We start from the raw sequence: 12,991 nt of genomic DNA, 5'->3' as shown, positions 1-12,991 counted from the left end.
ATGGAGCCCGGAACACCTCTGAGATTTGCTTTGATGACCAAAATTAATCTTGAGGAATGACTATAATAGAATAATTATACAGTAGTTGAATAATTAACATTTTCTAGTAGAACTCTAGTGTTTATTATGACCACTGGTTAATTACTGTTTAAGCATCTGCAGTGCATTACTCTTTAGTACACACACTGGATAATTATTTGCTACCTTTAAAACTAAATAATGTTGTCAAATAGAAAAAGACAAACCTTGCGTGCAATAACTCAACTTTATTCCCTTGAACAGTGTAATCTTGTTTCTATATATTGGACTGTGTGCTTATCAAAAACTTAGTGGGTTGTGTGTTTCTCTAGAAAGATGATTATGTATTTCTTGACAGACACCACTGCTCATAAAAAGAACATTCTTGCTTGTGTCGCCTTTACGTTTCCCCTGTAGACAGACCACATGCTCTAATTATGCATGCTGAGAGGCAGGCTCAAATAGTGGTGAACTTTCCCTCAACAGCTGCCTGCCAAGCTTTCTCAGTGTTCAGCAGCAGGTTGAGTGGTCTAATGTGAGAAAGTAACAAGGCCCCAAAGGAAATGTTCTCTTCACAATGAGCAGTCACATCTTCATATCATTTAAGATCACCTCCCCATGCCTTGGTCTTACCAGCCCTGGGAATAACTTTCTATCGAATTTTCATGGTTTGCTTGTTGGCATATAGAATGGTTTTTAAAGGGGGAGGGGGGGCAAGAAAAATGTTGAGAAATAACATTTTTAAACTGTGGATATCAGTGTTTATTGCAAATGTCCTTAAATGCTGATATATTGAGAACAGATATATACATATTTTATATACTTTTTTTTTTAAAGCAGAGTTTCAGTCTTAATATTCTGCCCCCCCAAACAGAAATATTTCTGTAGCTGTGGTGAACTAATTTTGGTTGAGATGATGTAATAATTGTTTTTATTTTTTATTTTGTTATGTCTTTTGTGTTCTTGTTTTGTATTTTTATGTTATATATTATGTTTTATGTTATATTTAAATATTTAGATGAAGGGTGGTATACAAATTCAATGAATAAAATAATAAACACATTTAAAAAATATTTAAAGAACCACAGATAGAAAGCAGGATGGAAGTTAAGAGTCTGGCTTCCATTTTATTTACATTTTAGATAATTATATTTTATTTATTTACTTTATATGCCACTCCATAACAAAAGGAGTCAGGGCAGCACCAAGCGAGCCCAATGTATATGGCTGGAATAGAACCTGAAGGTTACACTATCTGACAAACTTTGTCATTAAGCACGATACGCATTAAGTGCTATACAAACAAATGATAATCAGGGCAAAATAGGTTTCTGAGGATTTTCAGTGAGTCTTACTATGATTGTACGACACTTTAAATAATTTTCTTACTTTCTTCTGTTTCTCACCAGGGAGCAGTCCTCAAGATAGCCCTAGAAATTTTTCTCCTAGTGCCTCAGCCCACTTTTCTTTTGCACGAAGGTAGGATGGGTTTGTGTGTATTTGATGTGTCATAATTAATAGTGGGGAATCATGCTTCGCTTTGCATTTATGCATTTATAATATGCTGGTGGAGGTAAGAAACACCAATATATGTTGCATTAAAATGCAGTTCAATTTATAATAGTCTTCACAACTTGCTTCTTTACACTGCTAATTTCTTGCAATATCTAAAGTTCATTCATATAAGAACCAGGATTATCACCTCTTTCCCTTCCTTCATAGTAATTTAATTTAATTTAACTTAATTAATTTTAAAAAGACTAGAAAACACGTATAGAATTTACAGCGGCCTGTAATCCAGCCTTTGCAAAACTGTACTAGTGAATTATAGGAACCCAGAATTGTAGAGTTGGAAAGGACCTTGAGGGTCATCTAGTTCAACCCTACAATGCAGGAATCTCACCTTGATTAGATGGCCATACAACCTCTGCTTAAAAACATCAAAGGAAGGAGAGTCCATCACTTCTCATGATAGGTATCAGTACATTCTAAAACCTTCCACTCATAAATTGGTATGTGCTATTTAATGCGGCATCTTGAGAGAGAGACCTTTGACTTCAAACTAGCTCTTCCACAACTGTAATGATACGTGTGTTGTTATGGGAAATACTGAAGGAGTTATCTACCTCAGTGATTTCCAAAACCAGTTTCCTACTACACTGAAAGGAGCCAACTGGGGTGGAGTACAGTATGGGAATCTGTCAAAAGAGATTGTCACTACATTGTCATTCTGCAGAACTGTTAATTAAGCCACAATGCTGTGTAGTGAGTCACCCAGAGAAGAGCTGCCATTGTTGATTAGGGTGACTCCACTGCTGAAGATGCCCCTAGCAGAATGAAACCCAGAAAATACAACAGAGTGAAAGTTGTGTTAGAAAAAGAGTGGATCCTGCCTCATCTGGCATAGTATTTGTCTACCTAGGAACACCTTTGTGAGGATTAATTTTTGTATAGTTCTTGGAAGATGCATTTGTGATTGTATAGTACTATTGCATCAGTATAAGTGATCGGTTGGTCACCTGAAGAAAATGAACCCATTCTATATAAAAGTAACCAGTGGTTTCTAAAAAATTGTTATCTGAAGCATGCACAGATAACCAGCTGATATGTAGCATGAAATTCAAATGCTACACCTTCCTTCCCACCTGTCTCTGCACCCATAAATAGATGTGAAAATAACATTAAAACTGGAATGTTCAAACATGATAATTGTCAAATGCTGGATAATGACCCCCTTTCTCTAGTGGATTCAGTAACCTGGGTAAGAAATACCTCTTCTCCAAATAACTGCAGTCTCCTGCAGTTTTTGCCTGTGATCCTTTCTCTTTTTTCGGTGAGTGAGAAGAAAGCCACAAACCTGAATACAATTCCATTTGTCATGGCCTTATAAAAACCATATAAGTATTAATGTTGGGAGAGACAGATGCATAAAATGTTACATCTTGATTATATACAGATTTATTTGAAAATTCCGATTGATTTATCTTGCAGTTTCTATTCTTCCAACATTTTCTTTAAGGATATACTATTCCTTCCCAATTTATTTTCCATCTTCTTTTCATATTTGTTCAGAAACATAAACCACTACTATGTATTTCAGAATAGCTGATTGAAAACTAATTTACATTGTGTGCCAGTTTTATACACCAGAGGAAATACCAATAGGAAAAAAATAGAACTGTAGCATAATAAATTGCATTGATTCTCTGAGTTGTGACTGTTACCATGGGCAAAATTCAAAGCCAGGAATGCCCCTTCTTCTATTTGTATATAGGAATTTCCCATTATAAAGACTAAGTTTTGCCTTGCTCATAGAATAAAACAGAGGATCTTATGCACATGTTTTTTATTGAAAGCCCAACCCAAGAGTTTTGGGAATGAAAAGTGATTGGTTCATCCAAACTTTGTTCATTTAAAAGAACTGTACATCTCAAAAATCTGAAAAAAACGTCTACCTAACTACTGCCATTACGTGTTTAGGATATGTGTTTTAAATATTTAACATTATATATTTGTGTTCATAGAAATGTTTCTCCCTGAATTACTACTTTCGGCAACAATCTATTTTTCAGTGAGGAAATAATCTGTTCTTTAGAAAGAGGTTCTCGTCCCCCTGCCTTCTAGATTAGAGCAAGTCTTACACAATGCATTTTCTTCATTGCTTTGTTTTCTTAGCTTAATGAGCATGCTAGAAGTGGCAAAGTGCCATTATACCAGCACTCCCTTCCTATTTACCCCTCTCCAATATGAGTGAAATTGTCATCACTCTAGCTGACTTCTGTGCATATAGTACGGATCCTGAAATATATGTGAGGATACATCACAATATGAGACTTAGTTTTCACACCATGCAAGTGAAAAAGTTGGCAGACCAAAAAACATAGTATGGTAACATGAAAGGGGTGACTGTCTAGTCCACAAGACCATCAGTGGTCCATTAACTTCATTTAGAAGGTCTTTGGCATGCTTGTAAAGATACAATTAAAAACATTACAGCATCTAACACAGCACGTTACAATTGTTCCAACAACTAGAAAAATAATTAAGTGGTCCACCAAGACCCTCAGCAACCAAGTGGTCCACAGGGGGGGAAATTGGGAACTACTGATCTATTCAACACAGCAGTTTTCTTTAAAACACAACAAATTTCTAATAAGCAAAAGTTCATACATCCTATTACTGAATGGATGCCACTGGTTGCTCTTCTGGCCTTCTCTGGAAACGTAGCAAGACTGGCATCTCCCTATTTTTCAGGGGAAATAGGGCTTCATGGGACTTCCACTTTAGAAGTCACCTTGGTATGACACCACTTTGCTGTAGCATTATGAAAAAAATCACCAACAGGGTGTTTGTGTAAATAGAAGCAGGTCATTGCACTTACCAAAGTTGAGTAAAAGATAGAGAATGGGCTTTGAATAAACAACAAAGTTGCATCATTCAGTTATGTCAGGGATGGAGAACCTGAGGCCCTCCTTATGTTGGACTCCCAACTCCCATCAGCCCCAGCTGCCATGGATATTGATCAGGGATTATGTGAGTTGTAACATGACAAAATCTGGAGTACCACAGATCCCCCACCCCAGAGTTGTGTTTCTTTTAACATCTGTTGTAAAATTGAAAGATCTTTTGCAAAATGCCATGCAGCGTACGTCCCCATATATTTTGAAGCTGTCTATGCTGATTGTCATGCACTTATATTTAGAAAGTTGTTGTTCTACTTCTTCATTTGTTTTTTAAATATACTTTGCGCAATTATAATGCAGTCATGGGCATCGAAACGAGAGGTAACTGTCACGAAAACTTACTACTCTCTTTTTGTGGTTTGTTAATTTGATTGTAAATTTCTGACTAGGATTGCCAACTACCTAGAAACAAACCAGCCAAGCCAGGGTTTTCCCTTTTTCTCAAAACAGTGTTGCTGAAGTGGGGTGGGGAAAGCTGATTAACTATTAGTTAAGCAGCACTATGTAACCTTATTGCATACACGGGTCACAGGAGTCACAAAAATGTAAAAGGCTCTCATTCACCACTGGAGCCCAGGAAGACAGCATTGAAGAAGCTCTCTTCACCATTGTGCTGGCAAGCTTACCTGCTTTGCCCCCCCCCCCCGGCACTGATTAGCAATCACAGAGCTATCAGTTGTGTTGGATGCAGACAGTGCATATCGTGTGTATGTTATTTTCTACTTTTGTCTGTGAAACAGTTGTAGCCTCCTGTTAGACATGGATGGTAGTGCTGTAGCAGAGGAATTATAAACACAGGCACTATAACTGCACATGTTACATGAGCATAGTATTTAGGCCTCATCCAGCTGAAAATTTGAGTTGGCAGTCCTATGTCTGAATGTGGACTACATGTAGCAGAATTTGAAATTGTCCTACATGTTAAATGTTTTGTTCTACCAAAATTTATAATTTTATGAAAATGTTTAGTTTTGCAAGTCAAGCTTCTGTAATTCTTGGTGCATTTTAGATACATTTCCATGTACATTCCATTTTCTAGCCTGTCATTGTTGTGCATCTGTCTCTCCTCCATCCTGTTCCTGTTTAGCATTGTCTCTAACCGATATCCTAAAACATCCCGTTCACAGTTGGATTATTTCATGTGCTTTTTTAAAAAAAGTGCCTTGTAAGAACGCTTGCTTATGAGTTTGTCTGTATTTCCTCATGGTACACCACAACATTTCATGGATTCTATTCCAACGGTTTTTGTATAATACTGTAGTGTTAACAGTTGTCTTATGTGGCTTAACTCAAATTCCCAACAGGACTGATGGACGACGTTGGTCACTGGCATCTCTCCCCTCTTCTGGCTATGGTACAAATACTCCAAGCTCAACTGTTTCAGTAAGTAACTATCTATAAATAAATAAATAAATAGCTTCTGCTTGTTATATATTCTCAGATTCAGCCCTTGTAAGATTTTAAACAATAATGTAGACTTCTACTAGTATCTACAGTTGGGGTAGGGCTATAGGGAGATAGGGGGAGGCTCTATCCCAGCAATACCATCTATTAACATTTTAAAGGATTTTGATTGGGTCGCACACCCCACTATGCTTGTCAAAATATTTACTATTTTAACTTTTTCTGGCAATGAGTTCCCCCGCTCCTTTCTCATAATTCATACAATAGATGCTGTCTGCTAAACTTGAAGGAAAAAAATTAGGTGCAGTGCTTGAAAACAGTTACAGGCATGCTAGCTAATAAGTAATTGTTAAGGCAGCCTCACTGACATAATAGAGAACTTGCACTGATCCTCTGCCCAAAAATGCTATTCAAGTAGAGCTGTATTTCTAACAAATACACTTTTTTTGTTATTGTCCCTGCTTCAACAGGCACACTGTGTGTTATAACCACTGTTGATTTTCCTTCTTTCATATAATATACAGTACAACATGATAGTATATTTTATATATGCCAGAAGGTACTTTGTATCCTCCCATAACTCACTTTCACTTTGAATTTTTTATTTAGCAGGATTCCATGCATCACTTAGCTATAATACAAATAGTTATTTTTCCCGTTACACAGTTTGGGGCCCATTTCCCTTGGAGTAAATCCATGTTCTATTGAAGACAATCATTTTCACTGCAAGATAGGTTTGGATGCCTGAATAATTACATATTCATACCTTGATAGGTACAACCTGGCTCTTCATACTAATTTTTAAGATTAGGTGACGTTTAGATAGCTATAAGAAAATACGAATCACAGTTAATCTACTGGTAGGTTGTTAAGAGATCACAGCATAAATTGTCATATTCTGTTATTGTTTTAAACCTTATGGAAAATAGTTTCATGTAAACTGTTATGTTGAGAAAATTAAGAAAAAGCCTTTGAACTATCTATTATTGGGAAGATGGCTCTGAATAATAAACATAGATAAAATAAAAACTGACAAATTGCCAACTGGGTCCAGATGGCATTCACCAGACAGTTCTCAAAGAACTCAAACGTGAAATGGCTGATCTTCCAACAGAAATATGTAACTTGTCACTCAGATTAGCCTTCATACCAGAGGACTGGAAAGCAGGCAATATAACACCAATTTTAAAAAAGGCATCCAGGGAGATCCTGGAAATTACAGGCCAATTTGCTTAACGTCTGGCCTGGGAAAACTAGCAGAAAGTATTTTTAAAGATAAGCTAACCAAGCATATAGAAGAACAAGCCTTGCTGAAGCAGAGCTGGCATGGCTTCTGCAAGGGCAAGACCAGTTTCACAAGCTTATTAGAGTTATTTGAGATTGTGAAGAAGCTCACAGGGATGATCCAGTTGGCATAGCATACTTGGGCTTTCAAAAAGCTTTCAGTTAGGTCCCCACCAAAGTCTCCCGAGTAAGCTTAGCACTCATTGACTAAGAGGAGAGGTCCTCATATGGGTCAGGGATTGGGTAATTAGCAGAAAGCAGAGAGCAGGAATAAATGGGCAGTTCTCTGAATGGAGAAAGGGGAGTCCCCCAAGGATTGGTATTGGGACTTGTGCATTTTAACTTGTTTATAAATGAATTGAAGTTAGGGGTGAGCAGTGAGGTAGCCAAGCATGCTAATGATATTGTTCGAGTTTGTTAAAGCAAAAAAGAGATTGTGAAAAGCTCCAACAGAAATGAATGGACAGTAATGCAGTTCAGTGCAAACAAGTGTAAAGTAATGCAAAACATTCTTAATACACACACACACACACACACACACACAGTGGTGCCTCGCAAGACGAAAAGAATCCGTTCCGCGAGTCTCTTCGTCTTGCGGTTTTTTTGTCTTGCGAAGCAAGCCCATTGACGGCTTAGCAGATCAGCGGATCAGCTGATAAGCGTCTTAGCGGCTTAGCGGATCAGCTGATAAGCGGCTTAGCGGATCAGCTGTTAAGCGGCTTAGCGGATCAGCTGTTAAGCGGCTTAGCGGATCAGCTGTTTAGCGGCTTAGCGAATCAGCTGATAAGCGGCCTAGCGGCTTAGAAAAAGGGGGGGAGGGAAAAAACCCGCAGGAACTCGCAAGACATTTTCGTCTTGCGAAGCAAGCCCATAGGAAATTCGTTTTGCGAAGCACCTCCAAAACGGAAAACCCTTGCGTCTAGCGGGTTTTCCGTCTTGCAAGGCATTAGTCTTGCGGGGCACCACTGTATATATGCTCATGTAGTCTGAACTTGTAGTGACTGACTATGAATGAGACCTTGAGGTTGTAGTGGACAGCTCGATAAAGATGTAGTTCCAGAGTGTGGCAGCTGTGAAAAAGCATTATGACAATCTCATAATGCTGTTATACAAATCTGTAGTGTGACCACAATTGAAATACTTTATACAGTTCTGGTTTCCAAACCTCAAGAAGAATGTTATAGGGTGGGAAAAGATTCAGAAAAGGGCATCCAAAATGATTGAAGAGATGAAGCAATTCTCCTGTGAGGAAGGGTTGCAGCATTTGGAACTTTTTAGTTTAGAGAAAATGCAAATAGGAGGTGACATGACAAAAGCTTATCAGATTATGTATAACATGGAGGAACTTGTGAACTAAACCAGAACTTGTGAACATCTGGTGAAGCTGAATATTGGGAGATTCAGGACAGATAAAGGAAAGCGTTTATTCACACAATGCACATTTAAACTGTGGACCTATGGGCACCAACTTAGATGGCTTTAAAAGAGGATTAGATAAATTCATGGAGGAGAAGGCTATCGGTGGCTATAAGTCATGATGGTTATGCTTTACCTCTTCTGTCAGAGGCAATATGCCTCTGAAAACCAGTTGCTGGCAATTGTAGGTGGGCAGAGTGCTGTTGCGCTCAGGTCTTCCTTGCAGGCTACCCACAGGGAGTGGAGGACCTTGGGGTCTCACATTTCAGCAGCGGCCTGTGCAACCCCCGGAATTGGCGTTCCCCACCTCTCATGTTCCATTCTAAATCATATTTGTGGCATTCCCAAGGCTCCAGGGCTAGTGTGATCAAACCAGTCACACTCCCCTAAATCTGCCACAGCCTTGTGGTTGGCCACTACATGAGCAGGATGCTGGACTATAAGGACCAGTGATGTGATCCAGCATGACTCTTCTCACACTTCTTAAGCAGGCATAGGCAAACTTGGCCCTCCAGATATTTTGGGACTACAGTTCCCATCATCCCTGACCACTGGTCCTGTTAGCTAGGGATGATGGGAGTTGTAGTCCCAAAAACATCTGGAGGGCTGAGTTTGCCTATGCCTGTTCTTAACTGATCAATCTGAAGCTGTCAGCACAAATCACTTAACTTAAGGATTGTATGTAAGCATAGGTAAGGTAAAATTAATAGAAAACTCCTTTGCTCATTGCTTTTTCATCCTAGATTTTAAACAAAGAGGATAGTATTTCAAAAGAAAATCTATTCATAGTAATATTCAAGCAAGCAACTATTTTGGTCTTCAAGATTTATACAGATGTGTAATGGTTCTAGGGGTTGCTCGTGCGTAAGCTGGTGTAAACACCTGGCTGGGTTGCCTGAGTGAACCTTTTCTGTCCGGACAGCCACTCACCCGTGGCTGCCTCAATCGCTGGCAGAATCTGTCAGTGGGCGTTTCTTAAACTTCCAGCAAAGAAGCTCTTTGACGCCTAGTCTCCTCCTACTCTCTCTGCGCGAAAGCCTTCTGCGCTAGGAGGGCGTAGGCAGCGGAGGACCCCTACTCTCCCCGCTGGTCTCCGGCAAGGAGTCATGGGACCGCCTCGCCGCCTCCCCCATCTGCCCCCCTTCTCCACTGGTGCTACGCTGATTCTCTTCCCCAGAAGATGGGCTGCCTCTCCCAATCCCGGGACGCTCTCTGGAATCTCTCTGGATTTTGCTCTCTCCCTCCGGCACTGATGGCAGTTCCCTGACAAGATGTTTGCTTTGTGAATCTGAATAATTGACTGAACACATGCTTGGAGACTGCATAGAAAATTTCTGTAAGGCATTTCTCTAGAAAGGTGAAGTATTGCTGCCTCGGGATTTAGAAGCAGCAGCAACCTGTTAGAAGGAAACGAACTGTTGCTCCCCATCATGTGTTCCTTCTGCAAAGCAAATGTGCCTCTTTACTACACCAAAGTAAATATCCATGTAGGAAAGTGTATTAAGTGGAGTGATTGTGGAACATAGGAATATAGAAAGCTTCCTTATACCAAGCCAGTCCATCAAGCTCAGTAACGTTGACTCTCACTGACAGCAGCATTCGGAGGTTTCCAGTAGGAGTTATTCCCAGCTCTACATGGGAAACACCAGGGGTTGAACCTGGGACTTTTCATATGCAAAGGATGTGCTCTACCACTGTGCTATAAGCCTTCCTCAAAATTGCTTCTGAAAATTGCTTCTGTAACTTTCCAACGCATCATCTTGATAAGTCACCTTCTGCACCAAATTATCTTTAAAGTTGCATTACAGCACAGCAAATCAAAAAGGATAGCTGTAGTTAATGGATGATCATGTTATACTAGTTTCATACATATGCTTAGCAGTTTTGTCTGTTTTAAATCCAAGGGCTGAGAGAATACACAGGAAGGGTCCTTGAAATTGCAAGGCTGTATCTGTCCAGATGCATATAAAGTGTTTGTATGATGTTATTGCTTCTCTAATCTCTTTAAGGTTGCATTTTTATTTTCTGTGTTCAGAAAGTTTAGGAATAAGGAAGTTATTCTGTGTACAATCCAGACAAATGTTTAACATGACTTTATGGTTATGGTACGAATTTATCTTCCACATGTTTATTGCAGTCATCCTGTTCCTCCCAAGAGAAGTTGCACCAGTTACCATACCAACCAACTCCAGACGAACTACATTTTTTGTCTAAACATTTCTGTGCCACTGAAAGCATTGCCAGTGATAATAGATGTAGGACCACTCAAATGCGGCCACGATCCAGAAGCCTGAGGTGGGTTGACCTGCCAGGAAATTGAAATGATATCTTCATGTGGAAACTCATGAGAAACTATACTTTTTATGCACGTTACTATAACATTATTTTATATTTTGTTACCTTGTTTAAAAGCATTTCCAAATCTCTTAATATTTTGGGCAGTCTTCATGAATGTAAAACATGAAAAACAGTAAAGCAATACAATAAATACGGAGATTCAAAACATATAACAGGGTCCAAAATTGTGTGTCAGGGAAAGTCTGGATAAAACGGTATGTTTTTTTGTGTGTGCTTATACTAATGTTTGAATTGCAGTAAAATATAGAGCTAATTGTGTCTTAGGCTTTTTAAAAAAATGCACATTAGTTTTCAAATGGTCTTCCACTAGCCTTGCCCTTAGAAATGTGAAATCATGACCTTCACAATTAAGTTTATAATTTTCATTTCAGTTGCTTCCTAGCTTAATAATCTTCAAAATGTTCTCAGTATATCTATTGAAATGATTGAAAATGTGCTGCGTGGCAACATAAATTATTCAGAATTCCTACCATCACAAAAAAGTATTTAGTTTAAATTTCTTCCTCTCCCAAAGTTCTGAGTACATTATGGTGATTAATAAGAAAAGCTACATTCACAATCTGTAGAGAAATAGACTACTTGTTGAGAAACCAAATTATAGGGTGATAGGTTTGCTCTTTTCAAGAGTTTGAAGTTCTCTTGTTCTCAGTAGAGGTGAAGCTTGTCAACAAAGAGAAAGAAATATAGGTGATCTTTTCATTTGTTCAGAACTAAATCAAAATATTTAAGGTATTAGTTTAATATAAAACTAGTGTCTCCAGAAACTACAACTTGCAGAGATTTCCTGCCTTAGCTCATAGATTGAAATGTTACATTCTTCTGATTCCCAGTTGTCTGAGAAGGATAAATTTTATTCTGAACTGTGTTGCATGTATCCTGGAGGCTGTGGTCACTCTCTAGATTTAATGAAACAGCAGCTCCATATGAAAAAACAGTGAGTTGTAGTGTTAGTGTCAGCGTAAACAACTCAGTCTAATGTAAATGGGCACTTTGCTCCTCTTGTACCACCCCCACTCCTTAATTTCCCTTAGCCATATAGAGGCTTGAGAGGGGACAAAATGCAATAAGCAAATAGATTCTGGATGAAGTAGAAGGAGGACAGTAGCTGGTAGAACCTGTCTAGAGTGACATAGCTGGTGTGCAAGAGTCACAACTGGGTCCTGTGATTCAGAGGTCAGTAGGCTCTGTTGCATAAAATGGAATTCTCCAATAGTCAACATGTATACTTATCCTGAAATTCTGTGTCTTTTGCACAGTCCCCCCACCCCCTAATGAAAACACAGTGCAACTACATTACATTATATTTCATTATATTACATTACATCTTACAGAATTTGGCCACAGGCCTAACAAAACAGAGCAGAGATTCTACTTTAAAGATAGTTGATGAGGATTTAGTGATATGTGTGTATTAGAACCTGTTTTCCCAGTTCATGTAAACCTGCTTTATATAGTTTTAGAACCCACAGAAATTATTTTGATACAAGGGGCCTATCAGGTGCCTAGCCTTAGGAAATACATATTCGCTCGTTCTTCGTTTCTTATAAAGTAGGAAAGGTGGAAGCAGCCTTTTGCATTTGCAGTATTTAGGAATGAGTTAAAAAATATTGTGCCCCTCAGACTAGCAAATGCATTAATTAAGTTAGTCTTAAAATGTCACAAGACACTGTTGATTTTGCTGCAGCAAAACTAACATGCCTACACCTCTGGAAACAGGGAGTGGACTGACTCCTAGCTCTTGAAAACATTGTTTTTATCAGTTACAGATAGGTAGCCGTGTTGGTCTGCCATAGTCAAAACAAAACAAATTCCTTCCAGTAGCACCTTAAAGACCAACTAAGTCAGTTCTTGGTATGAGCTTTCGTGTGTATCTGAAGAAGTATCTGAAGAAGTGTGCATGCACACGAAAGCTCATACCAAGAACTGACTTAGTTGGTCTTTAAGGTGCTACTGGAAGGAATTTGTATTGTTTTTATCAGTTTACAAAAAAGCATGTTCAGAGATCAAGCTGGCTGACATGGCAAGGTACAGGGGACAGGACAGAAAAC

At 38.8% G+C, this 12,991-nt stretch overlaps 1 protein-coding gene across 11 annotated transcripts in view; it reads left to right on the top strand.

Annotated features, from left to right (window-relative positions):
* Nucleotides 1-12,991, top strand: part of MAST4 (microtubule associated serine/threonine kinase family member 4) — a gene marked incomplete at its 5' end in the record, with an annotated part of 210,082 nt that overhangs the window by 143,115 nt on the left and 53,976 nt on the right. For 7 of the 11 annotated variants that reach the window (XM_081880685.1, XM_081880684.1, XM_081880680.1 and 4 more), the window contains 4 exons: nt 1,428-1,497; nt 4,782-4,802; nt 5,786-5,864; nt 10,723-10,880. In XM_081880685.1, coding sequence (XP_081736811.1) covers nt 1,428-1,497; nt 4,782-4,802; nt 5,786-5,864; nt 10,723-10,880 — 328 coding nt within the window. The remainder of the gene's footprint in view (nt 1-1,427; nt 1,498-4,781; nt 4,803-5,785; nt 5,865-10,722; nt 10,881-12,991) is intronic. The other 4 variants (XM_081880686.1, XM_081880683.1, XM_081880689.1 and 1 more) reach the window with 1 other exon arrangement.

Source organism: Podarcis erhardii (assembly GCF_964252035.2).
Source record: "Podarcis erhardii genome assembly, chromosome: 11".
In the NCBI taxonomy this organism is placed as follows: Eukaryota; Metazoa; Chordata; class Lepidosauria; order Squamata; family Lacertidae; genus Podarcis; species Podarcis erhardii.
Note: the sequence above shows the minus strand (reverse complement) of the source record. Positions and strands in the feature narration are given on the sequence as shown.